Source organism: Diceros bicornis, chromosome 26, assembly GCF_020826845.1.
Source record: "Diceros bicornis minor isolate mBicDic1 chromosome 26, mDicBic1.mat.cur, whole genome shotgun sequence".
In the NCBI taxonomy this organism is placed as follows: Eukaryota; Metazoa; Chordata; class Mammalia; order Perissodactyla; family Rhinocerotidae; genus Diceros; species Diceros bicornis.
Window position 1 is genome coordinate 37,516,168 of NC_080765.1, and position 16,366 is coordinate 37,532,533.

At 49.7% G+C, this 16,366-nt stretch overlaps 1 protein-coding gene across 2 annotated transcripts in view; it reads right to left on the minus strand.

Annotated features, from left to right (window-relative positions):
* The window catches only part of SNX29 (sorting nexin 29), a 522,293-nt gene that overhangs the window by 51,744 nt on the left and 454,183 nt on the right, over positions 1-16,366 (minus strand). The window contains exon 20 of one of the 2 annotated variants that reach the window (XM_058570031.1): positions 2,660-2,799. The exons of the other annotated variant lie outside the window; for it this stretch is intronic. Within the exon in view, the coding sequence (XP_058426014.1) occupies positions 2,660-2,799 (140 nt within the window). The remainder of the gene's footprint in view (positions 1-2,659; positions 2,800-16,366) is intronic. 2 annotated transcript variants of the gene reach the window in all.

A 16,366-nucleotide genomic window follows, 5' to 3' on the forward strand; every position in this document is an offset into this window, starting at 1 on the left:
CTAATTTTTTGATGTTGGCAACATTTCAATTAAGAAAAACAAATAACAAAACCCCACCAGACTGGTCAAATAAAACAGGTTGGAGGGTCAGGCTCAGGCTCAATCCACAGGCTGTGGGTTTGTCACTCATGCCCCAAAACACAAGCTATGGCACCAAATAGCCCAGGCTCCCCACGTGCTGGTGAGTGACCCTGGGGTCACCAGGGAACCTCTCCGGGCTTCACTTTCCTTATCAGTATTAGGTGGAACCTTATGAAATTGCCTCTTTGTTGGCAATTTCCACCTAACAGGCTCTAGGGAAGACTGGATGAGACAAGCAGGTGCAACATTAGGCGGGCGGCTACAGTAAATGCTCCACAAACCAGCAGGGGAGGGGAGAGGCTGGCCTTCGGAAACAAGTCCATTTGTGTTCAGTAACGAAAAGGGATCTTTAGGGTCCTGAATCAGCACTTGAAAGAACCAAGGAAATCTCAATATTTACAAGAATAATTATGCTTTTCGGGGTTTATTTCCTTAGTTGAGAGAGACCTTTTTTGAGTTAGAATCTCTTAGGACGAGCCTCTGAGCTGAGATACAGGTCCACTGTTTCCTGTGGGCACAGAGACAGGAAGCCATCACGCGGAGGGTCACCAGCATGGACAAACTTGGCTGCAGCTCACCTCCCACTGGCCCCAAGAGAGACAACCTGAAAATTCCAACCTGTAATCCCATCTCACTCAAAAAAGATGGAGGAGGAGAGGGAAGCTGAATTTGCAACTGCGAGAAAAGCCCACAGGAAAAAGCTGTGTCAACTGGGGTCTAGACTGATGTTTAGTCAGAAGACTGGTGTCAATATTGTGTCATTTGCCACAATCTCCTACTGAAATTCTTTATTTTTTTTAAAGCCCATGAAATTGAACCTTCTGTTCTCTGTGCTAATTAAGCACAAAGGTTTCTCTCTCAGCTCTGATTAATGGCAACCAGTGCAGCTGAGATGGCACAACATGCCGAGATGCTTGTGTTAACACACAATTTTCACAACGCCGCACGCCCGTGTTTGGTAAACGCTCCACCAGAGGTTCCTGCACTGCCCGCGGTGGGCAGAGGGATACCAGCTCACCTGTGTGGGGCAGGGTTTTCTCTTCGTAGACTTGCGGACAGCAGCCTTTCTCAGCATCAGGGTCTTAAGACCAACCCTCTAGCTCAATTTTCAAGGGGAGTTTAGCCAAAATGCATAGGACTCAGTAAGAGGTTAATTTCTAACGTGCATCACAGGCCAGGCAGCTGCCTTTAAAAGAAGAACAGAACTCTTCTCATGAGCTATTGTGGCACTTTCAAAACAGCAAGATCAAAGCCCTGGTATCACAAATAGCTGAACGAAAGAAAAATACAGTTTTCCATACGGTGTATTCTATTTGGAAAAAAAAAAGGTGTCTTTTTATCACAGGCAGCACAGTACAATTAGATCTTCTCACAAAAGCCCTGAAACAATTAGAAAAACGGATGCAAGCTGCTGGGCTACAATTTCAAAGGCCCTAAGCAGGTAAGGGGGGCAGCCCCGCCGACGTCTGTCAGCTGGAAGTTCAACTTGGAAATGCCAGGCAGTGAGACGCCGAAGGCAACCCCACGGACAGAAGCAGAAACAGGTCCCCTGTTTTGAGTTACAGCATCACTGTGCACGTGGAACAGATCTCAAAACCCTCAGTGTGCCATTTTAAAGAGCTACAGTGAAAGGAAACTCTGATTTTATCCCTGCAAATTGGTGTTTCTCAAACGACGAGTCCCAATCCTATTTTTGGGGACCCCCAGGGTTGCTCTATGAATTTTTACATCTTGTATTTCCATTATGGTGATAGTATTTTACAAATAACAGAATTATATTCTATAGCATCTGAAGACTATAAAAACCAAGAACTGCTTTATCATTTTAGCTCCCTAATTCCAAGGATGTAAATGGCTCAGGCTAATGAGATCTATTAGAAGAGTAGACTAATCAGTGATTCACGGCACCTGGCCCCGGGTGCCGCACAATGTGACCTGAGAAAGGTGGGGGATGGGGTCAGCAGGCAGTCACGCTGGCGTGGCATGTGGAACTCGCAAGGGAACCCGCTGCACACCAATGTGAGCAAAGATCTGGTTTTAGGAAAACAACAGCATCCATTGTGTTAATTGACAGTTGTGAACTGTAATGATTTTGTAAATGCTTAACATGTAAACGTCTTTAATTTTTTTTTTACTTTTATAAGAGATATAAGAAGGAACTTATACCTAGTTTTAAGCTTGTTCATATTTAAGTAATATTAATATGAAAATAATTTAAGTCGATACCAGTGGGAGCCTATGAGAATTTTTTTTCGGATTCATTACCCAAGCTGAAGAAAGACAGACCATTTTAGTTCTGGAACACCTGTGAGCTGTAAAGAAAATGCATCTTTCCTCTGATCAAAATGTACAGAACTGTAAAATCACACAGCTCCGCATTTATTAAAAACCTCAGATCTACAACACTCCGTTTGCAGACTCGCTCTTTCTTAAGCCCCATAGGAACTCCAAAATCTCCACGTCAGTGCCTCCCACGGCTCCTGGGCCCAGCTGGGTACAGACACGTGTCGCTGTACAACCTCAGAAGAGACACAGGAGTACGTGCTGGGCAGAGCACGTGCACGAGAAGGGTACTCACACGAAGAAGGGCACGAGCTGAACCAGGGTCTCTTTCATGGGGCTGGCAGCAAACTCGGGGACCATCTGGATGACCTTGTTCACGACGCTGCGCAGGTAGCTCTGGAGCAGCTTCCTCCGTTCCTCCACAAACTTGGCGTCCTGAGAAAACGGACAGGGGTGCTCAGGGGTGCTCTCCTCACCCACCCACAAACAACCTCGTAGAACATACAACCATGAGTCATGTTTACTGAGCCAGTGCCACGTGCTTGACACAGGTGATCACACTGAATAACACGGAAGATGCTCGATATTATTAAGTGGGGAAAACAGGTCCATAAAACTACCTACAGTGTGTCCCATGAACGAATGAAGTCTGAGCGACCAGGGCTGCTATTTACCAAGCACCTGTGATGTGGTGCTGGGTCCAGGGACAGAACAGTGACCACAAATGGTCACTGGTGGGGCCCTGGTGGAGGTCACAGGCCAGTGGGGGAGACATAAATGAATCCAGTGATCCACAGGTCAGTGTACAATTATTAATCACACTAAATGCCACACTCCAGAGAGGGTGCTTAATTTTGCCTTCACAGGAATTTTCTGAAATATGGATCAGCTGCCGCCAAGAAATATTTTATTAATAAACAAACAAATTCTACCTTCTCTTGAAAAACTCAGAAACGTGGCAACACGGCCCCCCCTCACAGGGCCATGCCAGGCACAGGGTCCCAGGTCTGTGCAGTCTCCACCCCCCCTGCTCAGGGGCTCCGTGCTCTGGACCCTCCTCACCCACACTCCCACCCACCGGAGCCCCGTGTCTGCTTGGCCCCGACAGCAGACAGGCAGGGCTGGCTTCCCCGCTATGCGCCCTGCGCAGTCATGCAGGGCTGGAACTTGGACCTGTGTGATGATCTGCTGTCCCTATCTTGAAAGTCTTAATAATTTTGGAACAAGGGGCCCCACATTTTCATGTGGCCCAGGGCCCCACAGATTCTGTAGCCCGTCCTGCTCATACACATCTGCACTGGGGGACCTTGGCTTATAATGAAGAAACCCTGGGCAGTGTGGGGGCAGGAAAGGCTTTCCTTGAGGAAGTGATGCTCCTTCTAGACTGAAGGCCAAGCGGGGTGAATAAGGGAACAGCAGAGAGAGGGCAGCAGGAGGAACAGGGTCATTCGTCCTCACGAGAATAGAAGTCTCTCTGATTACTCTCACATGACAAATGAGGAAACGGCGGCCTAGAGAGGGACTGGGTAGCTCGCCCACGAGGTCCCACAGATGGAATGGGGCACTCATCCCAACCCCCCCAACCCCCCCAGCATGCAGCTGGCCCCAGGCAGGGCTCAGTAACAGTCTGAACGAGGCTATGTGCTCAGAGGCACCGGAGAATACACCCAGTATGTGCCCTGGTCTCAGAGGAAGTCCTGCTAAGGACTCAAGCATGGCAGGGAGTCTTTCTTAATGTTGCAAGATTTAGCAAATAATAATGCAGGATGCCTAGTGAAATCTGAATTTCAGATAAACAATGATGATTTTTCAGTATTCCTAACTCAGTATTCAATAACTCATAATTCATAATTTTTCAGTATTCAAGTATGTCCCATACAATAAAACCTTTCCATGTAATGTTTGGGACACACTTATACTGAGAAATTATTCATTGTTTATCTGAAATTCTAATTTCACTGAGTGGCCTGTATTTCATCCAGCAACCCTCCTCCGAGCACCAGGTGGGAGGAAGAAACACGGAGCATCTGCTGCGAGCAGAGGTCCCCGGGCCACTTCAAGGTCATATAGCAAGGTATTCTCGCCCAAAGCCACCCCCTGATGAGCTGCCTCAGTGGGAGGGGTGGCAGCACTCACACACTGCCACTGGCCACTCCAACTTCACGGCCAGCGCAGTCCCAGGCCAGGAGCTAAAACCTCCTGCAGCCTGGCGGGAGATGCGCCGTGTGGGAAGAGGGGAGGCATCCGGCCAGGAGAGCCACAGGTCCTCGGCCCAAGCTGGAGCCACTTGCGCTCCACTCACTGGTCTGAACGCCAAGTTCTGCTCCGTGCTCTCCAAGTTTCAACTCATCATTAAGCAATGAGACAGCCTTCCCTGGGAAGGTGGTTAATATGCCAGGTTAGCGCTGGCTGATTGTCATCTGCAGGGAGAACCCTCAAGGACTGCTTGAGAGGCTCTGCTGCAGGAGGACAAGAAGGGAGCTCATCAGCCCTGGAAGAACTTGGGGAGATTCCTTCTCTTTTGGAGGGAGGATGCTCAAAACACTCTAAAGCAACAAGGAGAGACTGGAGATGGCTCTCCACACTGCTTGTGGGGTGGGGCTGGGCTATAGGGTCTTAGGAAGGTGAGGACGCCCAAAATGATGGTCGAGGATCCCACCCAGGGGTCAAATGTGCCCATTTTCACTTGACTAGTGTTCTCACCCAGGTCCCAGGGCAATAGTGACTGGGGAGAAAGGTTTTCACCCTGGAGGAATCCCAAATCCTTCCCACGTATTCATTCCTCGAGATAGCTAGTCCCTGGACACCCCGGCCAGCTCCTGAGAAAACCTGACACGGCAGCCACCTGAACTTGACATCCTAGCGACTTGCACTCGAGCTATTCAGAACACGCACAGATGTATTTGTGGAGTCTTTATTCATGCTCTGTGCCCAGTGCTTTCCTCGCACCGCATCCTTACAACACATCTGAGGCTGTAGACTGAAGCTCAGAAAGCCTCAGGAACTTGCCCGAGGGCTCAGAAGCTGGAGGCGGCTGAGCAGGGTCCCAGGTCTTCAACCGGCTGCAATTAGAGCTGCCCTCAATCCAGAAGGCATTCTTCAATTTACAGAAGAAAAAGCTATGGGTCCTCTAAACTGCAGGCTTCCCCAAAGCAGGATTCAGTTCACAGAACTGCCACTTGCAGGTCGAGAAGCCACTAACTGTGTGAAGAGAAGGCAGCCTGTCACCCTCTCACCTGACTGCCAACCTCGGCCAGAACGCTGCTTCCCTCGGGTCTCAATCTGATCCTGGAGGTGCCGACACCGCGAGTTGCTGCACCTGACCCAGCAGAACGCAGTGGGGCAGGGAGGATCTCAGAACAATTCATGGAAGGCCATGTTCTTTCCTGTGACTGTCATTTCATTTTTTCCTTTTTTTATGAAAATTTCAAAATATGGGAAGAAGCAGAGTTAATGTGTAATGAATCCCCATAACCCTTTATCTAATCAAGTCTTAACCCTTTCATATTTGCTTCATCACTTTTATGTTTTTTGCTAAGGTGTTTTAACGTAATTATAGTCCTGATGTTTCACCCCTAATACTCCAGTGTGTATTTCTAAAACACTAAGAACATTTTCCTATTTAACCACAGTACCATTATCACCTCTGATGAAATGCATGATACTTTGCTGGTGTTCTCTCATACCTCGTCTGTATTCAAACATTTGAGTTTTCAAATGTGCCTGCTGCTTCTGTAATTTTTACCAAGGGATTGTGGTCCATCCCAGAACCAAGCTGGCAATTCTTCAGCAGGCTGAATGCAACACTGTCCAGAGTGGATCCCCCCTGGGGATCAGCCTGGTTCTGACCTCTTAGGAGGATGGTGTTGCTTTTTCTACCACCTGGAATACAAAAGGCTAATGGCTTGTATGGCCTAAAAACATTAAAACCAGGATAATTCTGCATAAAATCCAGATTCCTGGCCTCCCTTGAAAAATGGCCCTCATTAGCCGAAGCATAGTGCCACCATCCCACGCAGCCTGCTCCCCTTGGTGCCACCCCCTGCCTGGCCTCTGTGGGACCCCTAATTTATATCACTTGCACAGACAGTAGGATTGGCTGAGGCCCTACAAAAGCATCCAAGAGGCCACCCTGAGAGATGGTCACAATACGAGATGACATTCCCTCAGGCAGGCAGAGTGACCTGCACTGCCATTTGCCGGCTCTATGGTCATGCAGCTAAACCACATGGAGCCTCGGGTTTCCCATCTGTAAAGTGGGGATAAGGAGGTGCCTACCTCATTCATGATAACCTAGGCTAAGCACCTGGGAGCCAACATTGCCTGCCAGGCTCTGTGACAGACGCTGATGATTCATGGATGTTCAGCCAGGATGCTTTTCCTCAAGGAGTTTCTATGTGTTTGGGGTGGGGACAGGCAGGTAGATGGTGAACGCCCAGGCCGGGGACAAGTGCAGGCGCCCAGGCCGGGGACAAGTGCAGGAAGTTTGCATGAGGAACGCGGAGAGAGTTTCACTCCGAGGAAGCAACTCCTGAAGATGCTGCTTCAGCATCTCTTGGAGGAAAGACGTCGGTCAGGTGGCCTAGATGGGCACCCTCAATGGGGGAAGGGCAGGCCAGGTGGAGGGAACAGCAAATGCAAAGGCCATCAGCAGGAAGGCCAGTGTGGCTGGGCTTAGTGGTTCCAGAGGGATAAGACTGTAGCAGCAGCAGGAGTCCGATCACGCACAGCCTTGTAGACCGTGGAAAGAAGCCACGAAGGTGGGATGCAGGAGGTGCATGATCTCATAAGCATTTAGATAGACTGTCATGGAGGAAATAGGCTGTAGGCAGCCTTAGGCAGAGAGATCTTTCAAAGATCTATCACGACACCCTCCTGTTTGGAATTCTTCAATGGCTCCCCAAGAACTCTGTCCACTTCCCAATACGTACATCTAAACCCTTAGCATGGTTCACAGGAACCTTCATGATGTGGCCCCAGCATGCCCTGCCAACCTCACTTCACGTTTACCCTGTCGCCACCCTCCTACCACCCTCAACACCAACAACACGTCAGCCCCTGGCTTTCTTCTCACATCCTGCACACCCTCTCCTGATGTCTTCAGACCTTTCCAAGGCTGTTCCCTTGGCCTGGAATGCCTTGCCATTTAGGTCTCTGCTCTTGAGCCCCCACCTCCGAGAGGCCTCCTGGACACGCTAGCTAAGGTTGCCCAGGCACGCCCTGGCCCCAGCCCTGCCCCTGTTCTCGTTTCTTCACAGCCCTTACAGCTCCTGCAATGGTCTCACTGGTTCATTGTGTGCCTCTTGCTTCCCCACCTCTCCTACTTGATTTTAAGTCCCAGGAAGGCAGGGACCTTATCTGTCTGTTCACCCCTGTATCACCAGAGCCTAACCAAGTGCTGGAGATCACCAGAGGTCCCATAAATATTTGTTGCAAGAGTAAATAAATGTGGGGGATGGATTTAGGCAGGCAAGGCAGGCCACCAGGGAGAGCAGTGTGGAGGCTGTTGCCAAGTCCAGAGGAGATATGACGCAGACCCTGACAGAGGAGTGGGATGGAGACAAGAAGGCTTGCCTGAAAACCAGCTCCCTGGTTCCAAATCCCCCCTGGGCAGGGAGTAAAGAGCAGAAGACAGGGTAATAAGTGAATGAAGACAGGGAGCTGGTCCTTCAGAGACCCCATCTATCACAGGGGGCTCCTGGGAGGAGATCAGCATCGGGTAGGGGCCTGCCCCACTGGGTGGGGCCCAGTGCTTAAAGAGCCATGGGGTATCTGTGAGATTTTTGGTTGTGTTCCTGAGGCTGCAACCAAAACCCAGCATTAGAAGTGATGGGGCTGGACGGAAGCCCAGCGTGTGGAGTCTGCCAGACTCCTCTGGTGGCTGCTTAATGAGTCCTCACTGCCCGTGGCCCTGCTGTCGTTTTGTGCAGCATTCCTATCATAATACTATCATCAATTATGGTTTACAACTAATAATAGAGAGCACTGGGAGTTAGTCCTCAAAAAAAAGAACATTCGGAACTATTTTCATGGGAATATTTTTTTCCCTCCAGAAAAGGTTAATTTTATTTTGAGCTTCAAGAAGATAAAGATACCATCAAATTAAGAATAGCTATTTTAAAAACGGTGGAATGTTGAGAACGAGACAACGAGCTTTGGTTCCCAGAACAAATGCAAGGACCCCCGTCCCTGCACTTTCTGACATTCTCTTTCCTGGGTTGTTCCTGACAAATGCACCTTCTCCACCACGTCCCACCTCTCCAAGGGATCGTCCCCCGGAGCCACCTCCAGTGGTGAGCTGCCCAGTGGGCAGAGGTGACTCTGCATTCCAGAGTTCCTTTTCATTTTCATCTAAGGATATCACGGCATTTTATAAAATAAATAGAAGGTCCGGTCCATCAGGATCAGCAAGCAGCTCAGGCCCTGTCGAGGGATGACTGCATCAGGGTCAGCAAATGTGACAGTGTGTCACTGGCTAGAGAATTCCAGAACATTGGCTAGAGTCCCAAGGAGCCCAGCATTAAGGTCCTCTGGCTACAAGATTCCCTCCCATGCCCAATTCCGATGAGACTGGCTCACCCAGCCCATTTCTTCTTCCTGGACACAAAGGAAGACAAGATTTCCCAGCAGCCCTGCAATGAGATGGGAGCCATGGACCAGGCCTGGCTGATGTGACATGAGTGGGAGGGAGGCAGCCACGGCCAGGCTTAGCCACGACAAGTGCCCTTCAACCTTCCCTTCTCCCTCTCTTCCTTTCCTCCAGGAGCAGGGCGGCCACATGTGGAGATGGCAGAACCAAGGAAGGAGGGCCACCAGAGCCACCCGATCTGCACTGGGCTGTGACACGAATGAGAAATCAACTTCATTGCTGAAAGCCAACGCGTTACAGATTTCCACTACACGCTGTTAGCGGCACCCATGTTAATTATGCTGGTTCACACATGGCTCACTCCATGATGATTTGCTGCCTGCCTGCCTATGTCCAGGGCAGCGCGCCCTGAGTGAATGTCCACCGGTACAGAGATGGGGCACCTGCCCTCAAGGAGCTCCGAGTCTATAGGGGAAGGAGACAAAAGCAGGTACATGAACACACACTGATCAGCGCTTCAGTGGAGACGGGCATGGGATGGACAGGGGAAAGGAGGAGGGACTCAGCCTAGAAGAAGATGCCTTCAAGGTGAGATCTGAAGAATGAGAAGAGGGCAAAAGGAGGCAGGGAGACCAGTGAGGAGGCTGCTGAGGTCACCAAGGGCAGGAGATGGCATGGCCTAGGCTGGTGGCTGGGAAGAGAAGCGAATGGATTAGAGTTCTCTTTTAGAGCCAAATCCCAGGTGGGATGTGCTGATGGGTTGGAGTCACGCATTCGATCATTCAATGATCCAGTCACGTACTACTTCATTCGTGCATTCCGGATATTCCTTGAGGGCTGACTGTGAGCCAGGTGCTGTGACTAAAAAGATAAATAAGACCTGGATCCTGCCTTCACAGAGCTTACAGTCGGTGGGAAAAGACAGACAAGTCAATCATCACCAAACAGTGCGATTAAGCCATGAACACACACGATTAAGGTACGCACAGGTCTGCTGCGGGGCACACGGGGACACCTTCCAGGTCGTGTGATATAATTATCATGATAGTAGCAGCAGCAACTGCCACTGGAGGAGGAGTTGTCACCATCAACGTTTACCGAGCATTTTCTCTGCCACACACTGGGCTAAGCACGCTTATCCATTATTTTATTGAATTTATTTTAGTATTTCCGTTTCAGAGAAAGGAAGCTGAGACAGAGAGGGGTGAAGCGCCAGTGCCCAGACACACAACCACTGAGGGGTGAGGACAGGAACTGGCCCCAGGAAGTCCGTGCCTGTATCCCCTCTGCTCTAAGAGGGAGAGAAAGGTGGCCCAGTCAGGGAACAGACTGGAGATGCCGAGGGCCACAGCTGGAGGGAACCACAGGATTCAGGATCAGAGGGGGCGCTGAGGGGGACAGTGCTGGAGGGGAAGCAGGGGTAGACCTGGGAGGTGGTGTCAGAGAATCTGGACTCTACCCTCAGGGAGACGCGTATTTTAAGCAAGAGAGTGACAATCAGCTCTACCTTCCTTGAGATTAAAAGGAAGATCCTGATGCCTCAGCTTTAAAAAGCTCCATGTTGTCCCTATCCCTCTATTTTGTCCCTGGAGTCCTGAAAATCTGCCTTTCCTCTTTCCAGTATGGGTCAGCTGGGAGATGTGGAGGCAGCTACTCTAAACTGCAGGCCCCACCCTGTGATCCTGGGATGTGGGGAATGAGCGAGCTCCACTGCAAATACTGCAGACCCGCGAACTCCGCCTCATCACGAGGGAAATGCCTCAGCAGTTGTTTCTGGGGAGCCCATTGTGCAACTGCTAATTGGGAGAATGAGGAGGGACAATTCCTGTTACAGACACTTTCAACACCCGCGATGGAGGCGTCTGAGAGCGGTGAAGAGTCGGGTGTCATGGACCCGTGTAGCAGCTTCCCAAACATCACTGAGTCCCTTCATAAGCTTCGGATTGGGTGTTTTTAGCAAAACTGCACAACGGATCTTCACTTGATTAACTCCAGGAAATAATCAGACTGGGAACCTAGAAAAGGAAACTGTCCTTCTAATCTTCACAGAGAATGGGGTCCGAGTGGCCATGAGGGAGGTTCTGATGCTCACATCTGGACCAAACAGCTGGGTGAGCCACCTGGCTAGTTTAAACAAGTTTTGTTTAACGAGCTTTATTCCTAGGTAGTCACCAGCTGGAACACACCAGGTGTGAATGAAAAAGGGGCAGAGGAGAGCTTTATTTGGAGTGGTTTGGGGAGGCGGGGGCGGGGAGAGGAAGGCTGGGATGTGTCTCTAAGGCACCCTTGGTGAGAATTTCACAACATAAGCCTCTATAGACACCCACTAATTTAGAGGCCAGAGTCACTGTCCCTCCGGAAGGGACATGGAAGCAAAGTCCTGCTAATTACTTTATGCCAGCAGCTCAACTCCATCACCATTCACTAAGCAAGTAGTTTGGTAATCCACTGGGAAGGACGGAGAAAGACAAGAAACAGGCCTCATCCTACGGAGGTTACTGTCTCCCTCCCTCTCTGAACATTTATTGAGTCCACAGGCTATTGTTCAGTTATCCATCTAAGCAAAGATTTACTTGACACCTCCTCTGCCAGGCCCTGTTAGTAGAGATGAAAAACACCCAGTTCTTGCCCTGAAGGCACTAATGGTCTATCATTCACTCATACATTCAAGCAACCATCAGGCACCACAGTAGAGAGAATTCCATTCACCCATCCATAGTTCCCCTGGACGCCTGCCTTGTACCAGGGCCTATGATGAGAAGGTGCTAGAGAAGGTGAACACAATGGCTGCCCTCATAGAGGCTGCAATCTAGAATTCCTTCATTCTTCCAATAACGTATATAGGAGGCTGACGTGCCAGGCACTGTGGTGGGGGCCCACAAGATTAGATGACAAGTCATTGTGCCAGCTCACGGGCCAGTGGTGGATGACAGGGAGGTAGATCACTTAAAAAATTGTGTGGAGAGCTTTTAACAAAACATGAGAAGAGCTTTTAAAGTGGAGGATGGCATCTCCTTCCAGCTGGGCTGGTGTGGAGGGGTGTTTGGGACAGAGGGGGCACTTTTGGCCTTGGTCTGGAGGGATGGGTGGGATTCAACAGAGGTGACAGGAGGAAAGATGGAGTGCCTGAGGGAAGTGAGGTGAGTCAGGAGCAGAGAGGGGAGCCGGGGCTGAGGGGGTGGGGGTGAGGTCCTCTCAGTGAGGGGTGTACGGACGGGAGGAGGGACGGGCCAGGCTTTCGAAGGAGTCCAATGATAAGGCAGAAAGTCAGCTCAATGGGTGTGGAAGAGAGGCCAGGCGCACACTCCAGGGGGTCAGGAGGTCATGCCTCAGGGAGGGAAGAGGAAGGAGCAGACGATTTGACGCCTACCATGTAACATGGACCACTCTATGTGCTTTACATGAATCAATCTATTTACTCCTTGTAGCCTCCTGTGAGGCCAGAATTATTATCCCCATTTCACAGCTAGGGAAACTGAGGCACAGAGAGAGGAATTAGCTTGCTCAGGTCACAAAGAGTAAATGGCAGAGCCAGGACTCAAACCTGGGCAGTCAGGCTCTAGAGATGTTCTCAGCAGCCATGCCATGCTGCCTCCCATGAGTGCTACTTCTGAGTCCTGGAGGATGGGAAGGGGCCAGGTGAAGATGAGGGTGAATCCCAAACTGACCCCACTTATAAAAATCCCCTGGGCCTTCCAGGATGAACATAAACAGTGACTGGGCAAGAGATGCTTCAGGGTCCTCTGCTGCTGTTGGCCTGTGAATGGGAAACAATATAAGGCTGAGGGAGAGGAACAAGGAAACGATGGTGGCTAACACTGCAGAACTCACAGGCAGCACCAGGCCCACGCTCAGCCCTCATGGGCGCTGGTGACAAGGGGTGGCTGTTATTACCATCAGCAGCAGCCCCTTTCACAGATAAGGACCCTGAGGCTCAGAGGCATTATGCACCATGCCCAAAGTCAGCTAGAAAGCAATGGTGCTGGGTTTGAACCCAGGTTATCTAACACCAGAGCCCTTGCTGCTAATCACCTGGCAATATTTTCAATAATATTTACTTAAAGGAGAAAGAAGATCAACATCTCTTAAAGGCAGTGGCCTTTTTACAGTTGGGAGGCGCATTTCCAGTTGGGTGCTTATATAACCCACTAAATCCCCCAGCACCCTGGGCAGTCGCATCCTGCTGCACAGGGAGGGGCAGGCATGGTGACAGAGGATCTAAGAGGTCACTTACCCTTTCCAAGGACATACGAAAGGTGGAAGGGCCAGAATTCAAATTCTGGACTTTTTGATCCAAACTCTACCCATCTTCGCACTAAACTGCTAGATTGCCCTAAACTGCTGCCCCCTATTTTGTGTAGAACATTATGTGCGGGGAAGGCAAAGAAAACCATGAACCCTGCCTTTTTAACGGGTAACAGAAACTCCCAAGAAACTAACATCCTCACAATAGATGCATAAAAAACGACAGCAAGGATAAGGATCATCACCACGATCACCATCACCATCATCATAGCTAACATTTGAGTGCTTACTACACAATATTCTGTTTTAAGTCGTTTGCATCTATTACCTGATTTTATCCTCAAAACGATTTTCCAAGGTAGGTTCTATTACCATTACCATCTCACAGATGAGCAATCAGAGGATTTACCGGATCTGGTAAATTATGGAGCTGGGATATGAGGCCAGGTCCTCTGACTCCATCAACAGCACATGCGAACGCCCTCACCGGGCAGGGCAAGGAGCGACTGAAGACCTGACTGCCTCCCCCACCATGTCTGAAACAGGACTGTCCACAGACAAACAGTAAAACTTCTGACTCTGTTGACAGCCCCGAGGCTGGGTTCTGATGACATCTGGGTGAAACGCTGCAGGAAGAAAAAGGGAAGACTCAAGAGGACATCACAGACCCACAAGTCCTCTCCACACGTCCTTCCTGGAAAAGGCCACAGGGCGTGGTGCCCCCACCAAATTCAACCTTGCTCTTCCCGTTGGTCTGGGAGACCCTCCTCCTCCCGGTCAAACCGTCCCTAGTGAGGTTGTGGGCGAGCCCAATGGCTTACAAGATCTAACTCTAAAATGGGGGGAAGACAGATCAGACCCCCAAGGCTGGGCAGCTCTGGGAGGAACACAACACGTGACAGAGCTGGGAGACTGTAAGACCGCACTCACATGGTATCAGTGAATTATGCTCAATGTCGAGCAGAAAATAAATCCCGACGCCCCTGCAATGAAGGCATACCCACACCAAACCTTAACTCAAACACAGGAAAGAAAGCAAGTCTCTATTTCAGAAAAGGAATAGAAGATCCACACGGGACTCAAGGTACATTTATACTCTCCTCCCACATGCTTCTCACAACAATGATAATAACACCACTCCCACCCTGCTTTACGTGGAGCTTACTGCATGCCAAGCACTACATGAAGTGTTCACCTGCATTATCTCAACATTGCCCTGCAACAGCTCTATGAAGTAGATACTAATATCCCCATTTTGCAGATGAAGAAACTGAGGCTCCAAGAGATTAAGTGCCTTCTCTAAGGTGACCTAGCCAGTGAGGAACAGAACTGGGATTTACGGCCACATCTATCTGAGTTCAGCTTACAACTACGATGCTGTCCTGCCTCTTAGGATCAGGGTATTCACAACCACAGGAGACCTACAGCTTTGCTAAAAACAGAAACAAAAAACAAACCAGTCCTGTAGTTCACACAGGGTGAACCAAATACCATTGTTCTAAAAACTCTCCTCTTGGCACAACAATAAATATTTGTGGCTGGAAGAATTCTTGTCTTTATATCAACAGAACCCCCGTCTGTGGGAGGTGGATTACGTACAGACGCTTCACAGCAGCCTCTTTTGCTCAAGATGGGTTGGATACGGTGGCCTGACTCCCCCGGGTGGGAGCCGGCCTCCACCGTGCCTGGCACAGGCTGGGCACTCGGCAGGACACAGCAAATGATCTCATGGCAGGAAAGCAGCAGGCTCTGTTGCAGTTAAAGCTTATTTTTCTCTGTTGTTGACTTTGCACCCAAGGGAAACTGCAGGCTGGATAGCTGGGGAGGGGCAGAAAGGCCAGTTCAGGTATTTAATGGGAAACTCAGAGGGGAAAAAAAGACACTGCCCACGTGCAACAATGTTGCTGCCATCTCCAGTGCCAGGAGGGGTCTGTGGGTAACACAGACACCTGAAGGGGCCAGTATGGACAGGGCCAGCTGGAAAGGGGCAGCCACTCCTTTAATCCTGGAAACTGCAGCCTCGTGTGAAAGTGGTTGCCACATCGCCTAGATACTTATGTGAAATCTCATATTTTAAAATATTGAAAATTAACTGTAAAATATTTAAAAACCAGGTGGATCAAATAAAACACGGAGTGCAGGCCACACAAAGCCACCAGTTGGAGACATCTGATCTAATCAGATGCTCCTTAACTTAAAACACTTTCCCCAAATTCACAGAAGCCAGGCCTGGGACCCAGGATTCTTTAGGAAGGCAGCATGGTGTGTCCACAAGAGTCACTCAGAGCCGGCTCAGCTCCAACGACTACTTAGCTGAGTGGCCGTGGGCAAGTTGCTCCACCTCTCTGGACCTCAATTTCTCCACCTGCACAATGCAGACGTTGAGAATGCCTGACTCAGGATTACTGGGTGGTCAAATGAGATATGTTTGTCAAGCAAAACTGGGGCTGTTCTCAGCAGAGTAGACACTCAATACAAAGTGACTTCCTTTCTAGAAGCAAGCACAATTCAAGTTCCTTCTGCCTTTAAAACTACCATATTTTTGAGCAATCCTGCAGTATTTGGTCAAATTAAATACAGCAGACTACAGGTTCAGCAATTCCACCCTGAGTATCTATCCCATAGAAATTCTCCCACTGAACCATAGGGTCACACACAAGGAGACTCACTGCAGTGCTGTTTTGGAGGGGCAAGGACTCAGGAGCCACTTGGTGGCATCTCTGGGGGACAGGATAAGTGAGATGTGGTGGAGGCCTGAAAATATAATGAACGGTTACAGAAGCAAAGTACAAGTGTGCACAGAGACACGAACGGAGCTTCAACAGGATGCTGGGTGAAAAAAGTGAAAGAATGAAGACTACAGCACAAAGCCATGTAAGCAAATTAAAGATACACACAACAACGCAACAGATTCTAGAGGGAAACACAAATTCACAGCTACAGGCCAAATCCATTGGAACAGCTACTGGTGGTAGCGAGACAGGCAGGAGGCTGATGGGATAAGAGGTAATAACCCAGGGCTTGAGGCCTCAGAGTGACCAATGAGATCAGGGCACCAGGAGGTGAGGAACCAATGAGATCAGAGTATCAGGAGGTGAGGAACAGCATGAACTCACTTTTTTGTATGTGAGGTCCAAAGAGGAAAAACAGAAAGGAGTGATAAACTTA